The 26,263-nt window shown below is 38.9% G+C and overlaps 2 protein-coding genes across 8 annotated transcripts in view; both read left to right on the top strand.

The window, feature by feature from the left end:
• DPM1 (dolichyl-phosphate mannosyltransferase subunit 1, catalytic) overlaps positions 1-26,263 on the top strand; it is a 63,048-nt gene that overhangs the window by 5,954 nt on the left and 30,831 nt on the right. For 4 of the 7 annotated variants that reach the window (XM_045574342.1, XM_045574344.1, XM_045574346.1 and 1 more), the window contains exons 3-10: positions 2,881-2,914; positions 4,623-4,699; positions 4,785-4,810; positions 7,644-7,739; positions 10,942-11,010; positions 15,115-15,229; positions 19,813-20,174; positions 22,151-22,329. In XM_045574342.1, the coding sequence (XP_045430298.1) occupies positions 2,881-2,914; positions 4,623-4,699; positions 4,785-4,810; positions 7,644-7,739; positions 10,942-11,010; positions 15,115-15,229; positions 19,813-20,174; positions 22,151-22,229 (858 nt within the window). In that variant the 3' untranslated portion in view covers positions 22,230-22,329. The other 3 variants (XM_036419235.2, XM_036419234.2, XM_036419233.2) reach the window with 3 other exon arrangements.
• The window catches only part of LOC118708156 (activity dependent neuroprotector homeobox), a 36,663-nt gene continuing 30,506 nt past the window's right edge, over positions 20,107-26,263 (top strand). The window contains exon 1 of the mRNA XM_036419225.2: positions 20,107-20,174. The gene's annotated coding sequence lies outside the window, so the exon portion shown is untranslated. The remainder of the gene's footprint in view (positions 20,175-26,263) is intronic.

Below are 26,263 nucleotides of genomic sequence, written 5' to 3'. Positions count from 1 at the left end.
GCTTAAAAAGACAAAGGGACAAAGAATGCAGTAGCACCAGGGGCTATACTGGTGGTTGCTACTGTCACCAGTTTGATAGTCATTTTGCTTGACTTCCTGGCCATTACTAATAACAGTATTAATGGTTACATTTTAAGGAACACAGATCATCATTGACTTAAGCTTTGATATGCTGCTTAAGGACAGTGAGGTTGGGTCAAAGGCCACAGCAAGAAATAAAAAAAAGATGGAGATGGTTTTTGTTCATATCTACATCTGTACAATAAGATATGATATGTTCATTACTTTTAAAACATGAAACATAACTATAGGACTAAGAGATTTGACTAATTTATTATAGTAAAATATTTTGTTCATCCCCAAATTTTCTCTAACAAAATATCAGTACCCCAATCAAATGTACAAAAACAGATAATTCATGAAACAAGAACTACACATGGCCAATAATGGGAAACAATGAGCCTGAATGATGAGTAAAGAATTGCAAAGTGGGAGGAGAGTAAAGTTAACCTTTCTTAGCTGAAGATGTATTTTTATTTTTTCTCTTCAACCCATTCATTTCAGTAGTATGGGAACATAGGTTCACTCAAATACTGTTGATTCTAGTATAGTATAGTTAGAAGTGTCATCAAAATTTGCTATGATAAAACTTTTACAAAATGTTTTTTGTCAAGCAAATTATAATATCACAAGAAGTAGTTCATAAGCAGTTGTGTTGTAAGTATACTTCATAGAGTCTGTGCCTAGCAACCTGTGAATTCACTGCTTGCTGTCATGACCCCAACAGGTGATCTCTTGTGCCCTTTATTGCCCAGATTACACAGCTAATTAGGTCAAAAGGAGGGAGTAGAATTAAGAGTCTAAAAGTTAAGCACATTAAATGAAGCAATTTGTACTTTTTTTTTTTAAACAAATTCACATTTTATTTACGTCGAAATAAACTGTACAAAATTGACTTTCTTCACCAAAAATAACAGCAATATTTTCTGTATTATTCCTAGATAAACTACAAAACACATTTTTGTAGGTTGTCTAGGTTTTACTTATAAATCAAGACGAGGCAGTAGATATAATCATGGAAAAAGACAGAATAAAAAAGACCAATCTGTTGTCAACATCCATGGCCTCTGATCCTGTCTTGACCATGAAACTGTACTTTTCTTATGTAAGAAATACCAAGTACATTCCTGGTATAAAATATAAATATTACCTATAAAACTGAAGTTGTTTTTGAGGTGCATTTCCTGATCTGCATCCCAGTCTCTTCCCCAGGAAAACCAGTCAGTAGTTTTGGTGTGTATTGCCTTTTTGTACATATATGTGTATGTGTCCACATCTTAGAACTAGGTATTGTGCTGGTGTTTTTATTTGTTTTTAGATATGAATGCAACCTTTCTGTATCATAGTTACTTTTTGATTATATCTTGAAGATCTTTTGTCACCAAATGATCTAATTCTGTTAACTGCTCCTTAGTATTCTATCATATGCAACATGGTTTATAGTTAGTATAAACTTTTGAACAATCTGAAACTTATAAATGACAAAATCATTTTTTTATCTGAAACGGAGTTTTTCCAGCTGAAATATGGGGTTACTCGGTGAACTTTAAAAGATTGGCTTTTTTAGGGCCAAGATCAGATGGGCTCAGTATTTTTCAGTAACTGTCACAAAAATCAAATAAAACCTGACATACCTTGTTTGATTTTGTTCAGTGAATTGTAATTATTATAGGTGACTGACTGTCTTGTTCTCTGTATAAGAGCTCATCGGGGAGGAATGTATTTTATTTATCTTTGTTCCTCCCCAAGACCTAGAGCTCTATGCATGTAGTAAGAAAAAAAATTAACCTATCCTGGGTGACTGGAACTGAAAGCACTTTGTTTAGAGATTCACAGTGGCAGATGCAGCAAGGGACAAGATGTGCTCAGGTGTGTGTCTACCTGAACCCTGTATCTAAGAAACTTAGAACAACATCCAAAACTTGGCATACTACCTTTTCAAAAGTTTTCAGATAAGCCGAAACCGGTTTGGCTCAGTGGTGGAGCGTCGATCTGTGGACTGAGGGGTCCCAGGTTCGATTCCGGTCAGGGGCATGTACGTTGGTTGCGGGCACATCCCCAGTGAGGGGTCTGCAAGAGGCAGCTGGTCGATGTTTCTCTCTCATTGACGTTTCTAGCTCTCTATTTCTCTCCCTTCCTCTCTGTGAAAAATTAATAAAATATATTTTTTAAAAAAGTTTTCAGATAAGATGAAAAGCAATTAAGTCAGGGTTTATATATGAAGCACAAAATATAGAAGGATTAAGTAATTGACAGGCTGTAAGAAAACCTCTTTGTCATTGGGCCAGTAGAGAATGAGATGAGCCATCCAAGCGTAAAGTCAAGGTAAGTTCAAAGAAGAATGATAGCAGCATTTAAAATTACAAAGAGAATTGAAAAAAACAAATCTGGCTACCAAATATTCCAAAAAGGTACTGAATAAGTGAGTTAGACTTGCAGTTTTCCTTGGAAGGAATCAATAGACATTGTTTAAAATGATAAATCAAGAGACAGATATAAAACAATGTTCACATTGTTTCCAAACATCAGAAAAAGAAAAAGTATAAAACTTGGCTTTTATTGTGAGGATTGGGAGAGAAAAAAAAAAAAAAATGTTGCTTTTCCTTAAAAGCTGTTACATTATTTGATTTTTTGCTAAATGCTTTTTTTTTTTTTTTTTTTTTTTTTTTGCAAAAAATGTTGTGTACTCTGCTCTAAGATCTATAAAATATAGCTATGTTTCTGTTAAAATGAGAAGAACTTATATGAATAAAAAAGGGGTTTTAGTAGTCAGGTTTTTTTTATTATTTGTGTCAAAAGTATTCTTTCTTATTCTTACAGCTTCTAAGACCACGGGAGAAAAAGTTGGGACTAGGTAAGTAGAACTCTCACCCGTCACCTGCTTTTTGATTTGGCAGATTGTTCAGTGTGTATTTGTTTGGAATATGGCCACAATACAGTAACTCCCTGTAATGATTTTTAATGATCTTAATGACATTTAAATGGTTTGAGTTGCCTGTATCAGTCAAGGTCCACATGGGAAAACAGTACCACCACAAGTCTTTCAATATAGTGAATTAAATACAGAGAACCTGGTTACACAGGTGAAGGAGTTGCTGAGGAGCCAAATGGAATAGTGAAGCTACTCGGGAATTAGTAATAGCTGGAGGTTCCTACCACCAAGATGGAGCAGCAACCCAGGCTGCCCAGAGGAAGCTAGAACGATGAAGTCGGTGATACCCGACTGGAGTTGGAGTCATTGAGGATGTGCAGTCCGTGCAGGGAGGCAGAGTGAGAGAGGGAGGCCACTTGACCTTTCCCTTCTCTCCTCTGCCTCTCAAAGGGAAGCCAGTTGACAAGCCAACCTGGGAAATAAGTTACTTGAATATAGAGAAAGGCCAAATAAGGGATCTGAGGGCAAAAATATTGCACCAGCACACTGCCTTAGCTATAAACCTTTGAACATTTCTTTAAGTCATAAGTTTTAAAAAGGTACTTACTTTTAAAACAGAAATCTTTCCCCGGGACCGGTTTGGCTCAATGGATAGAGCATCGGCTTGGGGACTGAAGAGTCCCGGGTTCGATTCCGGTCAAGGGCATGTACCTTGGTTGCGGGCATATCCCCAGTAGGGGGTGTGCAAGAAGGCAGCTGATCGATGACTCTCTCTCATCGATGTTTCTAACTCTCTCTCTCTCCCTTCCTCTCTGTATAAAATCAATAAAAAATATATATATATATTAAAACAGAAATCTTTCTTAGCTTTTAAACAGTTAAAATCTCAGATGAGCTCAGTCATTCTGGGATGAAGATCTAAATGCCTTCATTTCTGTTGTTAGTCATCATTGCTTATGTAAAGAATTGGTATAATTTTACTGAAAAACTGGAGAAACACAGATCTTCAAAATTGAATGTTATTCTGAAAACTATTAGTTAACTGGCTTCATTAAATGTTCTGAATATCTGAATCCAGAAAGTTGTTTGGGATTGAAATAATCTGGATATTGCCATTGAAAGCAACCAAGAATTACTGACCAGTCAGTGGTATATCCAAAAAGCTTTGATAGTCACTTCTTAACAAGAAGTTAGAAGAGATCAGCTTTGCTAGCAAGACAGTGGTAGTTTGGGGCTAGAGAATGCAGAAACCCCCAAATCCTGCTCCTAGTCAGTTATCTTACCTGCCAAGTCCCTGAGGAATTTTTAGGTCTGAAGATGTTAAGTGTTTGCTAGCTGTGCCTTTGGCCCCAAATGCCAGAGCAGGGATCTACTGTACCTGGCCTCCTACAGTGTGGAAGACACTGACAAGGGAAGCTTTTTATGGAAATGGAACGACGAGAAGAGCAGAAGCAGGGAAGCTTGATAAGAAGGGGTCATTAGAAGATGGTACCATGGACTAATGTAAATTCACGACAAAGAATGTAATTGAGAGATGTTTCTTATTGAGAGTAAATAATTATACTAGATCAGGATCATCTTTAGAGGACTAATGTATGCTTTTCAGTGGTTAACAATTACTTCTCAGATGTTGTATACATAAGTATTTCCAGTGATTTTCTTTAATGGAGGTAAATATTTTCATTTTTAGGAACTGCATATATACACGGAATGAAACATGCCACAGGAAATTACATAATTATTATGGATGCTGATCTCTCACACCATGTAAGTGGCATATTTCTTTATTAGTGGATTTATGATTGCCTTAGCCTGTTTTACTGACTTACTGTTTATTCTTTCTAAATTTCAGCCAAAATTTATTCCTGAATTCATTAGGTAGGTAATTATAATATTTGAAAAAAATACACGATTCAAATCATTTATCTTATATTGATTTTAGACTTATTTTTGTTTTTCATTCTTTATTAATTGAAAAATGAACATGCTATTTTGTTAGCTACCAAAAATAAAACGAACATATTGATTTGAGACTCATGAGTATATAGTATGTGACTAAATGATGTGTTTTAGGAGCCCTGAAGAACTGATCAACAAATAATTTCTCTTTTATCTAGATTATTCCAGACTACATATAAAGCCAGTAGGTGACTTCCTGTTAAATGGAATTAAGCCCTAGATCATAAGGGTGAAACCCCATGAACAAATAAGGTTTATTCAGGAATGCTAGAGTGGTTCATCTTCAGGAATTCGTCAACATAATTTATAACATTAACAAAAAATAAAATAAAATAGTGTGATTAAGTCTGTAGATGATAATTTGATCAGATTCACCAGCCATTTCTAATAAAAATTTTATAAAGTACAAATGGAAGGAAACCACTTAAACGTATAAAGAAAACCCAATCCTAATACAAATGTTTTACAAAATGGTGAAATGTGGAATCATTTCTAATTCCTCAAGATAGGCATACCAGCTAATATTAAGCATGAATATTTTACATAATATTTTTAGGCAAGAATTTAGTATAAAATATAACACGGGAAAATCCACAGGTTTGTGTGTGTTTTTGTCCCTCAAACTGCTGTGTGATCTGGTCCCCGTCTCCCTTTCTGAACTTACCTTGTGCCTCTCCCCTTTGCTTTTTCTACTGCAGGCATACTCCTTCCATTTCTGTGCTCACAGGATGCTATGTTCCCTTTGCCTGCAGTGCTCTTTGCCTGCTCCTTAGTGGTCAGTGAATCACCTCAGAGATACCATCTCTGCTTTTATCTCCAATACACAAAGCTCCTTTGACTTGATAAAGAGATAGGAACAGTGGTGTGGGAAACAGGAAAGATGCAAACAGGCCATATGTACTGATAAAAAAAATTCAAATGGCTAATAAACCTAAGAAGATAGTCACCCTAGGACAGTGTCATATACTACCAACCACTGTCATATACTACCCTTTACCTCTTTGTACACAATATTCCACAATTGCCTAATCCTCACAGCTTCCAACTACACGGTAACATTTAGTCTAGCAGTGGTCATCAAACTCATTAGTCAACAGAGCGGCAACTGCGGCTTATGAGCCTCAGTTTGCCGACGACTGCCCTAGGACAGTAGTTCTCAATCTTCCTAATGCCATGAACCTTTCATACAGTTCCTCATGGTGTGGTGACCCCCAACCATAAAATTATTTTTTTTTTTTGCTACATCATAATTAATTTTGCTGCTGTTATGAATTATAATGTAAATATCTGTTTTCTGATGGTCTTAGGCAAACCCTACTAGCGGTTCTCAACCTGTAGGGTCATGATTCGATTTCCAATCAAGGCACATGCCCAGGTTTCGGGCTCAACCCAGGTGGGGGGACATGCATCATCATTGATATTTCTTTTTTTTTTTTTTAATTGATTTTTTACAGAGAGGAAGGGAGAGAGACAGAGAGCTAGAAACGTCAGTGAGAGAGAAACACCGACCAGCTACCTCCTGCACTACCCCCACTGGGGATGTGCCCCCAACCAACGTACATGCCCCTGACCGGAATTGAACCTGGGACCTTTCAGTCCGCAGACCGATGCTCTACCACTGAGCCAAACCAGTTTCGGCTGATGTTTCTATTTTTCTCTCCCTCTACCTTCCTCGCTGAAATCAATAAAAATATAAAATAATTAACTATGATGTTATTACCCATTAGTTTATTAAACTTAAAAACTTAATTCAGCAATACATCTAGCACAAATAAGACTGTAGAAAATGAGCACACTCAAATATTGCAGGAAGAAGTGAGTTGCTACATTTTTGGAAAGTAATTTCTATGGTGAGATCTGTTAGGATTATTTTAGCAATTCCATTATGTTGTACTTTGTGTAGTCTATTGTGCTTATGCTCTTGGGAATCAGAGCACCCATCATGGAAACAATCATATGAGTATACGGGTTAAATATTTTTGCAGCTATTAACAAGAATGGAGACCCTGGCCCATGGGAGTCAGTGGTTAGAGTATCAGCCCAGGTACCAAAGAGTCTTGGATTTGATTCCTGGTCAAGGGCACGTACCTAATCCTTGGCCCTAGTTGGACCTGTGCAGGAGGCAACCAATTGATGTGTCTCTCTCACATGTTTCTCTCTTTCTCTCCCCATCCTTTCCTCCCTTCCAGTTTCTAAAAAACAATGGAAAAAATATCCCTGGGTGAGGATTAACAATAACAACAAAAAAGAATGGGGAAATTCTCTGTCAACTTTATAGGGATATCTATAATTCCATGATCTGTATTATTAATTGACAAAAAGCAAGTTGCAAAACATACTTTTTTGGGATTCCAAATTTGTAAAAGTGACATAAAACACTATAGGGAGTCCTGTCTTTGAGTTGTCTTTCTGTAGAAAGAGAGAGATCTAGAAGGTTGTCAGGCTGTTTTAGCATTATTTATTTCAGGTACAAGAAAAGAAATGCAGGGGGATTGTGTAAATTTAATTTTATTATTACATTTTAGGATGGTTTCACATTGTGCAGTCAGCAAATGCACTGTTTTAAATATCAATGAAGGAAGAAAAGGATCAAGTTTGAAAAGCTTACTTTGAAAGATCTTTCAGTAGTAGTAATAATTGGCATTGTTTTTCCTAGATGCAAGTCTTGATTGTTCTGTTTGTGTAACTCGAAAATAACTATTGAAAGCCCAGTAGCTTTCTCTAATTGACAGCTAATTTATTTGTTCTACAGGAAGCAAAAGGAAGGTAATTTTGACATTGTCTCTGGAACTCGCTACAAAGGAAATGGAGGTGTTTATGGCTGGGATTTGAAAAGAAAATTAATCAGGTACATACATGTGCTATGATTACTGGTTTTTTAGTGTAACTACTATAAATATGTTTATAACAGGTATTTAGGTTAAATTACCATACTGCCTTGTTATTTGTGGGATCAGAGTATTAATTTCCAATAAATATTTCTAGATAGCTTCTTACCTACAATTTTTCCTATGATTATTTTATTTGGGGTCTTTTTCACTAAGGAAAAATCAACATAAACCTTTGAAACTTTGATAAAAATGGTATGATTCAGCACAAATATATTCTCTGAACCTTCATCTAAATTTTAGGACTATTAAGGTAGTTTTCCATATGTATTTTTATCGTTTTAAGTAAGACACTTAATTATTTCACCTTTTTTTAAGGAGCATAAAGTAGTGAGGTTTTGTAGTCAGACTTGGGTTAAAATCCTGACTGTATCATTTAATTATCTGTCACCTTGCATGTTTTCCTAAGCTTTACTTTCCCCATCATAAAATGGAAATGAAACCTACCGTTTCAGTTTTCTATTGGTGTATAACAGACCATCCCAAAGCTTAGTGATGTAAAATGACGACATCATTTCTTCTGGTTCTGTGGATTGGCTGGTGGTGGGTCCTCTGCTGGCTTCACCTGTGCTCATTCATGCAGCTTCCTTCAGCTGGAGAGGCAGCTATGCTAGAAGATCCAAGTAGCCTCATTCATCCATCCAATAGTTGATGGTGGTGGTTGTCTGCATGTGGCCCCTCACCTTCTGGAAAGCTATACAGCTTCTTTACATGGCTTCCTAAAGGCATTGTCCAACATTACCAAGGCTGCAGCCATAAGGCTTCTTGAGTCCTAGGTTCTGGGACTAATTCTTGGTCAAGGCAAGCCCTTACCCAAGAGGTACAGAAATAGAATGAAAGACCCGTAAAGAATTTTTGGCCATTACTATTTTTTTTAATCATCTACTTCATTCCTGTTGAAGATTCTGTTAATCTCAAGTTTGCCTTTTAACTGTGAATCTTGGGCAAGTCATTTAAAACATGTAAGTGCCTCAATCTTCAGAGAAATGAAGGGGTTGGATAAAACAGTAGTTCTCAATCCTGCTAAATATTGAAATTATGTAGGGAGAAAATTACACACAACTCCCTTTCTTGTGCACACACACAATGCAAACCGTTTGAATAGCTCTCATAGGTGGGGCCAAAGCATCAGTATTTTCTGCAGACTTCCCAAGTGACTATATGCAGACAAGATTGAAACCAATAATAATTTCTCAGGCCTCTCTGATTTCGGTCCATTAAAACTGTTCTTAAAATTAGGGAGTCCCAATCAGAGACAGTTTACAGCTTTTAGTTGAATCATTTAGTTGTAAATGTCATTAGTTGTTCATGTCTGAGCTGACTTAAATTATAAACTCCTGAGAAAGATTGTTATCACTTGTGCAAGGTCTCATTTATATGGTCCAGAATCAGAATTTGAACCCAAGTCTGTCTGACTCTTGCTGCACTTTAACAGACCCCTATTTAAAAATACATACCTTAAATACATGCAGATACACACACACACATATACACAATATGTAGATATATATACTTAAATATCTTTGATTACATACATATTGGGGGAGGGGAGGACTGTGCCCTGGAATTTTTGTTGTTATTGCTTTTAAAACAAATTTGGAGGAAGGGAGTATTTTTGTTAGCCATTATCCCAGCTATATCCCTGTGTTAAATATATATATTTAAATATATTTTATTGATTTTTTTACAGAGGAAGGGAGACAGAGAGTTAGAAACATCAATGAGAGAGAAACATTGATCAGCTGCTTTCTGCACACTTCCCACTGGGGATGTGCAGCAACCAAAGTACATGCCCTTGACCAGAGTCGAACCTGGGACCCTTGAGTCTACAAGCTGACGCTCTATCCACAGGGCCAAACCAGTTAGGGCGCCCTGTGTTATATTTTGAAAAATATGTTTTTATTGATTTCATAGAGAGGAAGGGAGAGACATCAGTGATTAGAGAGAATCATCAATGGCTGCCTCCTGCATGCTTTCCCTTCTCTCCCACCCCCTCCCCCACTCCCCAGCCTGGCATGTACCATGACCTGGAATTGAACTGTGACCTCAACCACTGAGCTACATCAGCTGGGCCCGTGTTATTTGTATAAAAATCATCTTTCTATAAGATGGCCTTGGTGGTTAAATTGGCTGTGGAAACTTATCTCCAGGCTGCCCTAGAAAAGTTTTGTGTGTGTGTGTGTGTGTGTTTAAATATGAGCACAGTAAAATAGCTGCAGTACAAAAGTCACTTTTTTCAAGAGGGCCTTACACATCTTTTTGAAATGTTAATGGCTGTCAGTAATAGCTTGTATTTGATTGATACTTAGAGGTGTTTGAAGCAGTGCCCTAAAGTCATTGTTATGGACTCAGTGTGTCTGCTAAAATTCATGTTAGAGAACCTTACCCTGAAAGTGTTGATATTTGGAGGTGGGGCCTCTGGGGGGTAATTAGGTGTAAATGGGTCCTCACTGTGGGGCATTCATGGTAGGATTAGTGCTGAAGAGAAGAGGAAAGCTTGGACCTGCCCTTCCCTGTTGAGTGAGCACTGCAAGAAGGCAGCATTGTAAGCCAGGAAGAGGTTTCACTTCCTTGGACTTGCTAGCCTCCAGTAGCATGAGAAATATCTGTTTAGCCACCTACACTGGTGTTTTGTTATAGCAGCCCAAGCAGACTCAGACAGTCTCGGATTGAACCTTGGATAATTTCCAGAGATTGCCAAAAACCAAAGCCCTCTTTTACTTACACACCTTCTCCTTTTTTTTTTTTTTAAGCGCCATTTTTATGCAAACCTATAACTTAGTTGAAACCACTCACTCTCCCTTTGTGCTTATTAGAATATGAAAAAGAAACTCCAGATCTCTCATCTTTTGCTAGCTAACAGATGTTTGAAATTCTAAATGGCTGCTAACAAATACACAAGTTAAAAACCTGCTATCATTCATACCTAAAGTTTAAAAGTGATTGCTTTACAGGTTCCCTCCAAATGTTTCTATTTTCTGAAAATCCAAAACATCAGATCTCCTTGCACTGACTAACAGTTTATTTGTTCTATAGAATTAATATTTTTGTGAAATAGTGTTGCATTTATTTATGAAATTAGGAAGTATTTTTAGTACTCTTGGATGTTTCTCTTGTTTATAAACTATTTTATAAAGAAAATCTGATTGTTTTATTTGACAGCCGTGGGGCCAATTTTATAACTCAGATTTTGCTGAGACCAGGAGCATCTGATTTAACAGGAAGTTTCAGGTAGAGTGAAAACCTGTAATTTTTTTATTTCTCCTACTTATAACTGCCTAAATTTCTTGCTTTATGGTTTTATTTTTAAATGTGTTTTTATTGTTTTGTTTTGTTGTGGTTTGTTTTTTTTTTTTTTTTTTTTGTTTTTTTTTTTTTTTTTAAGGGAGAGAGAGGAAGGTCCTGAGGAATAGAAAGAAAGACACATCGATGAGAGAGAAACATCATTGATCCACTGCCTCCTGCATACCCCATATTGGGGATTTAGCTCACAACCTGTGTGCCCTGATTGGGAATCAAACTGGTGACCTCTTGGTGCCTGGTAGACACTCAGTTGTTGAGCACAATGGCTTGTTTTTGTCCTGGGACTCTAAAAGGGCAGACTGTAGTTCCTTAGAAGATGCTAATGAAGCCTCCACGTCTTGAAAAACACTGCTTTTTAAAGAGCATTAAAGGCAGGGCTCAGGTTAGTGTGCTTGTCCATGTTAATACTAATATTCTGTCCATAGGGTGCCCTCTGGGCCCCCAAAGTGACATTCACTACTCATTCTAAACATTGCTGTCGCTGGCAATGTGCTCCAGAGAATAGCACCTCTTCTGGGAATTTTCTGCAATTATATAAATACTTACAGCATGGTCTACATAAAAGTTTAAAGCCTTATTTATATAGAGTCTTTTCAGTTACCGTGTTGACCATTATTTTTTTAATAAAATTTCTTATTTAATTGGTACAAAGCCTCCTCTTGGGTCCCTGGATTTTTTTTATTTTTGTTTATTCTTGGAAGAGGGTGGTATATGTGTTTTAATATTAGACCTGTTGTATTTCCCAAACTTTTGACATATGTGTACCCCTTCTATAATTTTCGTAACGCCGAGTACCCCTTGTACTCATGAGGACGTAGAATTAGGCGCAGCTAAGCACAGTGCAGTGCATATCCCCACCAAACTCCGGTGCAACACGTACCCCCACCAAACTCTTCCCATACCCCTGGGGGTACGCGTACCACACTTTGGGAAACACTGCAGTAGATGAACTATTTTATATGACGATGCCAAATGATTAAAGCCTGCCAGATGTTCATCATCATCAAAACTATAAAATGCCTGTTCATTTTCATTGAAGCCCAAACCCCATGCATTTGTTAATATTTTATATTACTTGATATTTACTTTTTCCATTAAATTATGTTGATTTTTTATTCACTAGAATTCACACAAATTAGGAGCTGACCATTAAAGGTAATTAGTACCTGTAGTGTAACTGTAAGTCTTAAATAGCAGTTCAGAGACACTAAGAAGGTCAAAAGTGAAGGAGAATTTTTTAAAAAATGTCTTTATTTGGTAAAATAAGAGTGTTTATGAGCCACGGACTCATCTTCCCCATCTTCCACTTCTCCCCAAACAATAAATAGAGGAGACATCACAGATTAGAGACCAAATATTGAAAATGAAGCCTCTCTAGAATTAAAATGTAAATTGGTTAGAAAGCAGATTTTGGTGTGTAAAAGACAGATGTACCCTTTTGTTCCACACGTCAAGACAAAGGAATGTGTTATCTGATTAAGATCACTGATTACCATGTAGCAACAATGCAAAGAGTAATGGCACTTGCAGAATCTTTGTGCAGACAGAATGGCCAATGTGGACTTCACAGGCCATAGGCATGATGACTTCGATTGAAGATCCAGGATGGCTCCATGAGTTGTGGAGATAGGTAGGGGCTTTGTTTTTTGGCTGAGTTCCCCTATTGAAAGCTCTGCAGGTGCTTTCACAACTAAAGGGTGGTTCATTTTAGATTGAGCAAACAATTGCATGCCACGCACTGTCCTCATGTTTATACATTCTAATGACATGAGACTTACAGCATCACATGGGAACCCAGCTATGAAGAAAAACACAACAGAGAGAGTATTGGGTGGCAGCACCTCATTGCCGCCAGACCATCTGGGGAATAGAGGAAGGGTGAGTTCTGGGTGTCTTTTATTTTTATTTATTTTTATTTTTAAAATATATTTTATTGATTTTTTATAGAGAGGAAGTGAGAGGGACAGAGAGCTAGAAACATTGATCAGAGAGAAACATCAACCAGCTGCTTCTCACTGGGGATGTGCCCACAGCCAGTGTACTTGCCCTGGACCAGAATCGAACCTGGGACCTTTCTGTGTGCAGACCAGCGCTCTATCCACTGAGCCAAACTGGTTTCGGCTCCGGGTGTCTTTTAGAGAGAGCAGTGATTAGGTGTGTTCTGTGCAAAAATCAGAATAGCCACACACACAGAAGTGAGCCTGTTGATGTCATTACTTTTAAATCATTAAAGCTCATTATAAGCCTTGATAAGAGTAGTGGCTTATTAAATACATGCTTAAAGTTCAACTTCTCATTAGATGAAGTTCCTAGTATTGAGGAGGCATGTGTCTTTTACCTAATAAAGGGAACCCAAAAGACTGCAATCTGATATAAAGCCATATAATAGCATAGACCACTTGGATCCTAATTATCCTGTTTGTTGGCTCATGGCTTCATGTATGCAGTATTACATCATTAGTCATAGTTTTAAAGCTACTGTGGTGGGGGAGAAAGGGCGGCAATAAAGATAAATAAATGAAATAACCCTTTATGAGGAGTGAAATGACTTAAAGGGAGAGAATTCCTAGCTAAAACCCAGTTTAAAATGTGATGCTGAAATATCCCATCATGATAATAAGTCTTTCCCATAATCGAATTTCCCTTCCCTATTTAATTAAGTTTGTGATAAATTTATTTAGTTTCTACTGCTAAAATCCTAAAACATAAAAAGGAGCCTTAAACACAGTAGGTTGCTTAATAAATACTTATTGCATAACTATTCTACCATCCATTTCTCCTCCCTTTAGATTTATTTCAAGCTTATCCTTTTGAACTCTTATAGAACCTATGTGGGTAAAAGAGTGCACACACTAGTCGTTCTCAGGTTCCTCTCTCTGTCATTTAATACCCACTTAAAAGCTGGAAAAGCCGAAAGAGGTAGGGTTCCCTAGAGGAAGCCTGAGAAAAAAGTCAGTGTGGGTTCCAGGTAAAGCCCTTGGGCATTGTAAATCCAGGTGGCCTTGAACTGGGAAGAAAACTAAGTTATGCTAAACTGCCTCTACTAACTTGCTCTCAAAAAAGAGGGAAAAACTGATTTCTGACTGGTGAGAGCTGTGTCCAACCAGGATTGCCTCCCAGTTCCTGTCTTAATCTAGCTTACCCAGCCTAATCTTGGAGCGGCTAGTGTATCCCAGAAAATTTATTTAGTAGATCTCCAGAAATAGAAGCTCATCATAAACATTTATGAGGAAACCCCTGTTAATTACCAGAGTCTTTCTTGTCATCTAGTTTATATTATTGCTTCATCATCTATCAACTCTATTTTTCCAACTTTTGGAACAATTTCTACTCTTTCCACTTTAAAAATTAATTTTAAGAAAATTTTGAAAGTTAAAAACAATAGGCTCTGCTTTGAATGACTTAATTTACTATATTTTTATAATTTCTGATAGTATGGTAGAAAAATAATTCCCTAAAAGATACTAAGAATTCATTTTCTAAACTATTTACAAGGTATTTCATGACCCTCTGTTTCAGGACAAATGTTTATCAACTTATTCATACACCAATAGGATCCCTAGTGGCTGCTGGCTGCCAGTGGGGGCCTCCCTCCCTTCCCCAGGCGGGCTCACCCCCTGGTCGAACTCCCGGAAATACTCCCGTGGAGGGGACAATTTGCATACTATGCTTTTATTATATAGGATGACTAGTAACATTTTTAGGTCTTAAAAATACTAGTGAATTTTTTAAAATTTAATCTTTACCCGAGGCTATTTTTCCATTGATTTTTAGAGAGAGGGAAAGAGAGAAACATCGATGTGAGAGAAGCACATTAATTGGTTGCCTTCTGCACGATCCCCGGCCAGGGTCCGGGCTGGGGAGGAACCTGCAACCAAGGACTATGCCTTTGACCGGAATCAAACCCAGGACCCTTCAGTCTGCAGGCTAAACCGGCTAGAAAACACAAGTGAACTTTTTGAGAGGTCAGGATGCATGTAGTTAAGTGTATTTATCTAGGTGTTTATACATATATTTTTAAATTTCATACAGGTTATATCGAAAAGAAGTTCTACAGAAATTAATAGAAAAATGTGTTTCTAAAGGCTACGTTTTCCAGATGGAAATGATTGTTCGAGCAAGACAGTTGAATTATACTATTGGCGAGGTATGCAATTAATGGTAAATAATATGTTGCAGTCCTTATAAATAATAAGGTGTAGACTTTTTGTTGTAAAAAGTTTAATTTTCTTAACTACCAAAAGTGAAAGGCTTCCAGCTGTTGAGAATGCCCATGCGCTAACGGGTGAAAATTCACATCCGTTTCACAGCAATACATTTGACCTACCAAGATTACCAGAAAGGCAGCATTCCCTTTTAAATAATTAAAAGTTACTGGTATCTTCTCCATCCTTGCCCTTTCTTCTGACCACTCAGTATTCTGGGATGAGTCTATTCGCTGCTTTCCTCCTGCCGTAGTCCACACCCACCCAAATTTAAAGTGAATGCTGAGTTCCATTGCCCATTTCCTACGAGGAAACGGAAAGCACAGGAATAGCTCGGGGGAAGGGGGAAGGGTCTATAATATTTACAGCTAGCTCATGAACTATTAGGGAATACTCTCCTTGTTTAACACTAGGACTCTTAGAGCAAGAAGTAGCTAGCTAGAATGCCACATCTTATGGAAATTACAAAATTTTTAACTTAATACTAAAATATAATGACAGCTAAATTTGACAGACTAATGAAAAAATTAAGTGAAAGGCTATTTTACTTTTGCAATATAATTTTTCCTTGAAATCCAGTCAAACTTGAATAAACCAACTTAATATGCAGGATCAGTGCTTTCAAACACATGTCGATTTGGTTTATAATGGCCCAGTTTTAGATAATAAAGTGCCTGTTAAATTTTTAAAAATTCTAGGAGGTACACACAGTTGTAAAAATTGAAGGAATTGCTTCAATTTAAAGGAATTGCTTTCATAGAACTTAAGTTTTGGTTGTATTAGTAATTTTTATATGCTTGCTACACTTCCTTTCTAATATTTTTGAAGACTGACTTAACATATATTTTTTTAACTAGGTTCCAATAACATTTGTGGATCGTGTTTACGGTGAATCCAAGTTGGGAGGAAACGAAATAGTCTCTTTCTTGAAAGGATTATTGACTCTCTTTGCAACTACATAATAGAAAGTTATTTATTTATCACATTCATTTCAATTTAAACAGAGGAAGTTGGTTGCTGATTTTTTTTTAATGTACTTAGAGCATAAATCATAGGTAAGATAAATTTCATGCAAATCTTTTTTTCCGAAGAAATTCCATTTTATATGTCAAATTAAATTAGAAAAATGAGCAGTGTTCTCAATTTTCTTTAACATTTTGCTGTATTAAGACCTACAAATAAATGCATATGGATTTTTGCATAAAATATTGCTGCTTTTATTAGAGTATGTGAATGTAGAATTTCTTACAGGGGAAGATCTTGAAATATTTTCTATAAAAACTGTATTTTTAGCTCTTTGTACCTAATAGATGCCAGAAGAGGAATGCTTATTCATGAAATATATATGACTTTCTGTGTGAATTGAAAAAGAAATACACACTTTTGCCCTTTCTTTTAAAATGTATCTGAAATTTCTTAAGTCAGATAAAACAATACATTTAGAGCACAGTTTTAGAGTTTGGTTCTTTGCAGCTGTTAAGTTGGTGAAGCAATTCAACTGTCAAAGCGAGTCTATTTAAAATATATATTTGAATTGGAAACAACTTGACAACAGTTGATAGCATAGCTGTGTTTGCTCTTCTGAGCAATAACTTCTATCAGTAAAGAAAAATATTGATGCTATTAAAGCATAAATTTAGTTGCTCTTAACATACTATATAATGATTTTCTTTCATAAAATAACTCTTTTCATATTATTTCAGGACCCTCAAGAAAGCATACATCTTTTCTATAAAAAAAAACAAAAGTTCCGTTCTTACAGCTTTTTCTCTCTGTTCAGAAAAATGTTCTGATAGTTTATATGCAGGTTAAGTTGTTTAGTAAAGCCAGCGCAAATATTTTGTTTTCCTTCTCTAAAGTAGGTATTTCAAAAAAGATCAGTCTGTAACTGTAACATAGCTTTTGGATCATGAAGTATATTTTAAATTTTGGGGTGTGGCATACTATGGGCATATAAGCTTAAGATCAAGTTGACTTTCCTTTGCAAATAAGAGGAGGAGGCATCTCTAAGTTATTTAATAAAAAATTAGTGAACCATATTCTTAATTACATTTCCCGGGCTTACTTTGGCTGCCAAAGTCAAGAAATTTAACAGATCCTACCAGAAATGAATACCAGAGTATTAAACCATTGGTGCCATTTTGAACATTGCCTATTCCCATAGTTGAATCCATAGGACACGTTGCAGTAAGAGCCTCTAGTGTTGCATTTCCCTTTTACACAGAGCTGTGCAGGGCGCACCAGAGATCCACCTTCCTCAGGAAGTAATTTCTCTCATTATTACTAGAAAAATTATCACTGTTTTATGTAAAATTGCTTTTAAGCTAACATAAATACAATATCCTTTCTATTTAAAAAGTATTTAGAATCTGTTCTCATTCATCCAAAGCCGAAAGTGTTTTCATTATCAAGTATCTGGAGCAGAGATGAACCAAGTACCTCAGAGAACCCACTAGAAGTAATGCCTTCTCAGACCTCCACTAGAGTAGATACCTTTTGCCTTTTTAATCTTTTCAGTTCTTTCTTCCACAAACATTACAACACTGTGACTTATTGAAGTTTACACTAAAAGTATTTGAGCAGTGAAGACTTTCACCATTTGGAAGTTATTAGAAAAGAATCTAGACTATTTAGGTACATTTTTGTACTAAATGTGGTGACTTAAACACTAAAATCATTTACATGTGAATCCAGCATCCCTTTTTACTTTGTGAATGAGGCCAAGAATGAAATCCAGATGTTCTCCCTTTGTATTATCACTAGGAAATATATCTAAGATAAAATAAAAATAAAAACTTGCTTATTTCATATTAGTTTTGCCTGTCTTCTGCAACATGTAATTGAGTCATCTTTGTCTCTCTAAACCAAATGCTTTGCGCCCCTACCCCCTTTTCCTTTTACAACTTTTCCCAGCTATTGTTTTCCTTTGAAATACTGATTTGGGTTTAAGGATGTGTTTTATCACAATTTCCGAAATGAATGAAATACTGTGTTGGATGACGCATTTTGTTAAATCTGCTAACTCGAAGGTTACATTGACTACATGTAACCATAATTTGTACTATTTTCAGTTAAGGTAAGATTCTTTTGGGGTATTGGGATATGGCTTGAAACTGTTACCTTGAAATTTAGAGTAACAGCAAAAGTTAAGTGTATTTACAGAGCACATCTTTAGAAAACAGGCTTGGTTAATTTTTCACTATTGGCGTTTAGTATTTTTCAGTATGTTTAGCCAATGATATACTCTCAGATGCATCCTGCTATTAAAGGTGGCTTCAAAAATGTTGAGGAGGTAATGTGTTGGTTGGGGTTGACCTACATTTACAAAGGCAAATTGTCCATGTGCTGTCTTAAGTTGTCAGATTGTGGGAGCACGAAGTGACTGTCCCTAGAACTCTACAGTCAAAGTGTAGTTTTTAAGGATCTTGAGGTCCACTGACAACATCATTTCTCATCCTTGGGCTTCACCAGTCTAATGGCCTCAAAACACTAGGGATCCCATTTGTTCTCTTCAGGCCAAGGAGAAGAGCCCACCATCACAGCCTTGGAAGAATGTCAAGTAGAAGGGCAAAGCCTGCTTTCTGTAAAACACAGCCCCTGCCCACTGAACAGCCCACCTACCAGGAAGGGTTCCGGCATCACCCATGGGGTTTGTCTCACCTCAAGTCAGTGTGTGAAGCACGAGGCACTCACACCTCATTTAAGCTGGAGGCATCAGGCACCACCAGCCAGGTGTCCCTGCCCTTCCCGCTGCTGCTCAGCCAGTGAGAGCTGGGGCTGTCGGCACGTGGTGCCTCAGGCTGCCCACACGCCCCCTCCCGCCAGATGTAGTGCGGCCCAGCTGGGCCCGCGCAGGGATCCCAGCTCGGCCACCTGACTGAGTGCTGGGTGCTGCGGCCTCTGCTGTGCTCCGCCGCCGGCGCTGCGGCCAGTGAAGGCGCCTGCCGTGCACACGGGCCCTGGGAGCGCACTGCGGCCTTTATCTGCGGCGCCTCCTAGTGGGTCAATGGCAAAACCTCTGGGTTCTCGCGAGATTTCTTCCTCAGTGGGGATTATATAATTTCCCTTAGGCGGGGTGGAGGGGTGCTGGCGCCACCCTCCTTCAGAAAAAGTTAGGTGCCAGCATAATTGGGAGTAAGAGAGTTGTCCCTGGGGACACGTGTGGAAAGGGTACCGCGTCCCCCCCACACACACTTAGCTGGACAATGAGTCCTCTTATGCTAATGAGCTCTTACGTCACTTCCGCTCTTTCTCAGCCGCCATTTTGGCTAGGGCAGGTTCGGGGACTTGCTCTGAGGCGCTTGTATTGTCTGCTGAGGGGAGACGCGGGATCTGCCCCCTCCCCCGCCCGTTGCAGCCGCAGCCGCCGCCGGCCCGGTCTCCCCTCCGCCGCCCGCCGAGATCCATGAGCTGAACTCCCGCCCCCCCGCCGCCGCCATCTTGTCCCCCCTCCCCCTCCCGCGGGCAGCGCTAAGGGGGATTTTGGCGTCTCCTCAGGCACAGCTCCCTCTCTCGGTCCCCGCAGCTGAGGAGCGAGAGGAGCGCGGCCGCCGCCGTCCGCCTGCCCGAGCCAGTGAAGCGGCGTCTCCCACACCCTCCGTCTCCTCCCTCCGCCCCTCCTTTGTCTGCACCGCTCGACGACGCCGCCGCCCGCGCGGGGACTGGAGGAAGCCGCTCGCGCCACCGCCGCCGCCCGCCCGCCGCTCTGCTGCGCCCGCCGCGCCCCCCGGCAGCAGCCGCGGCCGCGGCGCGAGCCGGAGCCCGACGAGGCCACCGAGCCCGGGCGCGCCCTCGCCGCCACCGCCGTGCCGCCGCCGCCCGCCCGCCGCTGCTCCCGCCCGGCCCCCGAGCACGCCGGCCCCGCGCGCGCCTCGAGGCCGAGTCAAGGTAAGCCGCGCGCCGCCCGCGGCCTGGCCCTCGGTCCGCGCTCCGCCCGCCGAGCCGGCCCCGGCACATTGTTGTCTACATTGCCAGCCCTCCAACCGCACACGCTCCTTTGCATACTCCGGGGCAGACGGGCCGCCCGCCCCGCGCGAACCGCTCCCCGGCTCTGCTCCGGGGGCCAGGCGCCTCCTCCTGCAGCCCGAACCCCGCTTCCCGCTCCCCGACTCGTGAGCCGCGGAACCCGGCGAGCCAGCCTGGCCGCCGGAGCTTCAGCCGCTCATGGCATCTCTCTCCACCCCGCCCTCAGCAAGAGCCGAGCTTCTCCCATCCCTGGAACTCAGCCTTTCCTCCCGCCGGCCCCCACGCACACCCCCAAACCTGGGACGAGCCTTCTGCCAGGTCTATCCACCCATAGCTAGGGGAGGGGGGAGCGGTTTGGGGGGCGGGAAGCATGCACCGCACGAGTGAAAGTCTGCCTCTGCTGTGCAGTCCTTCCTCCCCGATATGCCAGCTCCCCTCCTCCCGGATCACGGAGTCCACCACCACCCTCTTCACTCAATCGCAGCGCCTGGTCAGCACGACCTCTGAGGAGCATTCTGAGCCCCAACTTATAAGGTGGTAGGAAATGGAAATCCAGAAAGCTGCGAAAAGATTTTTTTTTTTTAATGCAATGAATGGGGACTAGTTCTTTGAGCACCCTTTTATTCACCTCTTTCCTCTGGGCTGCCTGACTGGCTTCCCCTCCCCCCAAACTGGATGCCTGTCTGCTGGAAAAGGCGCGATTGCTTCTCTTCCTCTTCTGCCCAAGATCGGGCACTAAGATCTAATATCCTTTTTAGCCACACACACCCCACACTAAGTCTTCTTGATGTTCTGCATTCACCAATTCCTCTGGACAGTTCTTGCCATAACCCCATTTCTCAGACAAAGGCTTGGGAGGGGAAAAAGAACCAAACTGTTTCCAGTGCTTGCCATTTTAATGCTGTCCATCCCCACACACCCAACTCGTATTCCTGATGCCTCTCGTGCCAGTGCCTTGAACCTTCAAAATGAAAAGGAAAAGAAAAAAACTCCTGGGGAGCTTGAGACAGTTTCTTTAGAAATCTGCATTGTTGCTTCTGGTTTATGGCCATGAAAATACCAGCCCCCACCCAAAATGCACCGCAGCCAAGTCGGCTAAAGGCTATGAGTGTTGGAGTCAGTAGGGGGCGCATTCTCTGCACTGGGTAAGGCTGCAGATGGGGGGAAGGGCCCCAGAGCTAGAACAGGATGTGCTTCACAGCGCCTTCTACAGACCATGGGAAAATGGGCCTAGCAAGACACACTGCACACTTAGTTGGTGAGCTGACAGCAACATGGCGAAGAATTGAGTCAAGAGCAGTGATTTTTATATCTTTTTAAAAATCCACCCTGCATTTTAGAAGTTCTATCTTTTTACTTTTCAAAACTGTTGACCCTCAAACAATCTACTTTAGTTCTTGATGAATCACCTTGGCACATCCTTGGTACACAGATTTCCCCTTGTCTGGAATTCTTCCACCTTAAACTTTGAATCATTGTCACCATATCTTTCCAAGGTCAGATGGTAAAGGGAAAAGCTTAAAACCTAAGAGTAACTGGTTTGGGGTATTGCTGATACCTCCCTTCTTAATAGCCCAAATCTTTCCAACTCTTTGAGAGTTAATCATTCTTTAGATACGGCAGATGTTAGTGGGGTAGTAGTTTTCATAAGCACGTGGATGGGTGTCATGATTTGCAAAGCCTTGTTGGTAAACATCTAGCCCACATTGAGTTCTCCATGATCAAACTCAACAGTTGATTGTAAAATTTTGTTTTCTTTCAACTTTGGGATTGTAATTGCTATTCATTATCTTAGTAGCCAACCACCTTTGCAAAAGTGTTGACACTGGTCTTTGGTGAACACTCACCTTCTTAGGGTGTGTTGATGTCTATAGATTTTATTCTTATTATTTCCGTAGGTGTGAGATGCACAATGCGAAACCTGGGCCCCAGCTATCGCACCGTGATGCACACACAGGGTTGTACTTTTTGTACTGAACTAGATAGGTAGTCTAGTGGTTATGCCCCCTACTGCCATTTTGAGGATCTGGACTCCGTTGCTGCCTTGCTCTTTGGACCACATTATCAATTCACACCGGTGGGTATGTTCACTTTGAAGAGTGGGAACTGTAGCACCAGGGAAGCCAGAGACGTCTTCCTCCTTGGTCACCACCAAAGCCAACGCTTCCAAAATTTTAGCTAGCCACCTTCCTCAAGGAACCGATTAGAGATTGTTGCATTTGTGGGTTCTGAACAAATAACTTATGACTTGTTTAGGAGAAAAATTTTAATATTTTGTAGTCTGCAGTCTTTACATAAAGTATGTTAAGTTCTCAGTTATGCTCTTTTGGTGATCCAGTCTCAAGAGTTGTTAAGCTTCTAAAAACCTTAAAAGTTCTCTGATCAGAACAGGCTTTTCCATGAACATGTACTTGCTACCAAAGATTGGCTGGTTGTTGATACTCAGGAGTACTTCAGGTATTTTATATAGATACACCAAAATAAATTTATGGGGAAATGAATTGTTGTATCTGATACATAGTTGACCACTTTGGTGCTTAAGGGAGACTTTTCACTGGACATTTGCTACCAAGTGACATTTTGGTGAGTAAAAAAGGTGGCAGTTACGATCAGGTATTCCACTAGAAACTTAACTATCTTGCTTTTAAATTATTTAGTAATTACAAAAATCAGATATTTAAACTAAATGGGTATTGTTTGTAAGTTTTAAATATTGTTTAGTATTTGTTAAATATAACTTTGATCTGTATTTGGTTTTTGATATATTGTTACACGTAGTTTTAAATGAGTAATTTGAAGACAATTTCTTATTTGAGGGTATGTTTGAGGTGAAATTTTTAAAGATTCTATATTTAAGATACAGTGATGGCTTTATTGGTAATAGCTGTTTTTCCCCTACAGTTACTTTGAGCTCTTAGAAAAGGATTCTGTGGCTTCAAAGATTTCCCTGGTTTGACTCAAAAAAAAAAAAAAAAAGTCAAATAATAGAGCTTGAAGGCTAGAATTTAGGTAAATTGTTAGGGTTCATTAAAGTATAGTAAAAAGCCTCAATCAGAGGGTGGGTATGGATATCCTATCCTATTTAATTGAACATTAAGTAGAAATTGCTTCTTTATGTTGGCCCTTGTTGAAAATTTTCTGAGACTACCTTACCAGAGGATGCTGTACATTATACAAACTAAATTTTTTATTTAAGTTCTTACAGTCTATGGAAAATAATAGATGATTGGGCTGTGAATATAAAGACCCCTCCCTCCTCACCTTACCTATCTGGAAGTCATTGGTTTTAAACATACCACTGTTAATTTGTTTTGCTTAAGTTTCTCTTTTTCCCCTTAAGCCAAAGTGCAGGAGAAGTTCCAAAACTATATTAAAATAAACATCACCATATTGAACAGATTGTCAAGTAAGTTCTCAGTTACTCTTATTTTGATGACCCAATCTCAAAAGTTGCTAAGCTCCTAAAAACTTTAAAGATTCTCTCATTAGAATAGGCCTCTCCATGAATGTGTACTTGCTTGCTCCCAAGTCACCAACCAATAAATAGGGTTTTATCGAGTATAAAATGGCTTTTGATTTTCATTATAACATACCTTTATTTGTCATTTATATTTGATTTTTAAAAGCATGATTAAGGCATACCATGTTTTTGCTTTCCTGTAACTACTTACAAATTTTGAAGAATATCTATTAAAAATCGTATATTTTAAATATTCAGCAATCTGTTGGTTGATATTTAAGATGTACACATTCCGACTACACATTTAATTGAGAATTACAATTTAATAAGGAAAATAGAGCTGTTATAAAAAGTGGGAATAATAGAGAAAAGATAAAAGAAAACCTTCAGAATTTAAGTGTATTTTTTTCTTTTGAGAAATATATAAGTATCAGAATTGTATAAATTGTAATAGACCTTGGCAGATTAATTCCATTAATACGTGTGTGTGTGTGTGTGTGTGTGTGTGTGTACACACAAAAAACAGCCTGCTGTTTTAGACTTGGAAATGAAGTGCAGAGAAAGTTATCAGAATTAAACATTGTAGAGTTTTTTAAATAACCTGTTTAAATCTTAGTGAAATAAACTTTTTAAAAACGATGTGAAAGTACAAAAACTTTTATAAGATTTAGAAATTAATTTTATATTTACATCAAGTTGCCCAATACTGTTGTGTAATAAACATCTAGCCCACTTATTGTACAAAAACATTTTTTATTTTATAAGATTAGAAATTAATTTTATATTTACATCAAGTTGCCCAATACTGTTGTGTAATAAGCTACTTATTCAACCTCGACTTAAGGTGAAAGGAGTTTCACCTTAAATGAATGTCTTAACCCTGTTAGGTCTTCCAGAAGGTAAAATACTTTCCATGAAAGTTTAACTTTCATTTACTTATCTAAAATGGCATGAAGATTAAGAAAAATGCCATTCCTTTTATAAATACTTTAATTATAGTTTGATTAACAGTTTGATGTGTTATTAGCATCACATAAACTTTCATAGTTTCCCTTTTTTCATTTTGTAAGAGCTCATGATATTAAATCTGGAGCAAATGCCATGTTTTACTGATGTGCATCACTTATTAGTTATACATATTATATTGTTAGTTTGGAAACTTGGCATTTGAATCTGTTATGAACCAAAATTCCACACTAACTGAATTAATATTTTGAATGTAAAGGCTGTTTCTTGTTTATATGTTGGCACTTTCCACCTTGATTTTTGAGACACTTTATTTATTTATTTATTTATTTATTTTGGCAAAAATATATTTTTATTGATTTTTTACAGAGAGGAGGAGAGAGGGATAGAGAGCTAGAAATGTCGATGAGAGAGAAACATCGACCAGCTGTCTCTTGCACACACCCCCCACCCGGGATGTGCCCACAACCAATGTACATGCCCTTGACCGGAATCGAACCTGGGACCTTTCAGTTCGCAGACCGATGCTCTACCACTGAGCCAAACCGGTTTCGGCAAAGAAAGCTCCGTTGATTTTTGAGACACTTTATAAGAGAAGCCATCTATGTTTTGCCCACTATAATGGCCACGGTTCCATCATGACTTCATGGTTTTTTATTTGTCTTTTATTTTTTTACCTTGTTAAAAAGTGATAGGAAGGACATAATTATATTTCTTTACTCTAGTGCTTCTTATTCCTGTGTTTTGGTCATGACCTACCTTCGATTTCTGTCAGGTTAGGGATCAGCTTAAATGAGAATCCATATTCTGCTTCATTGGGAGGAGAAGACTCCTTTCACATGTTATCAGGCTTCTCAAATATATTATACACACACACACACACACACACAGGCTTCTCAAATATATTATACACACACACCACACCACACCACACCACACCACACCACACTCTAAAGGCCCAGTGAACGAAATTCATATACTCAGGGTGGGGTCTCCCTCAGCCAGGCATGCACCACTTCCGTTCTGGGTTCCCTCATATCCATTTATGTATTCACTGTCCTGTACCTTTAGTTCCTTAAGATGCACTCACAAGCTTCCTTGTTTTTATTGATCTCTAGCATAGTTCCAAGAGAGTAGCTAAAGAATTCTAAAATCTTAAGAATTTCATCTTAAATGTTTCAGAATAAAGGAGAGCATAAAAGATTTTTGTTAAGACTTTTCTAAGGGAATCTTTCCTGAACATATACTACAATTTAAGGTTTAACTCAAAAACATACACATCATCTATAAGAGGATCATTGCTGTTTGACCTGCCCATAGAATTGAAAATAAATTTCTTCACATCTTAATTCCTCTTCAGTAGGGATAGATAGACCTGTATATTGAGTTGTTCAACTTTGGGTTGTTGGTGTTTATGTGGCATTTATCATGACTTAGTTGATTTCGATAATAAGGATGAGTGTAAAGGCTCCCTTGCTGGCCTTTTTCGTATTATTTATATATATATATATAGAGAGGCTAAGTGTCCATCTTTCCCTCCAGTTAGTAGCTTGACGCGCACTGATCACCAGGGGGCAGATGCTCA

This window comes from Pipistrellus kuhlii, unplaced genomic scaffold, assembly GCF_014108245.1.
Source record: "Pipistrellus kuhlii isolate mPipKuh1 unplaced genomic scaffold, mPipKuh1.p scaffold_m20_p_6, whole genome shotgun sequence".
In the NCBI taxonomy this organism is placed as follows: Eukaryota; Metazoa; Chordata; class Mammalia; order Chiroptera; family Vespertilionidae; genus Pipistrellus; species Pipistrellus kuhlii.
This window is presented reverse-complemented; position numbering and strand designations above follow the sequence as displayed.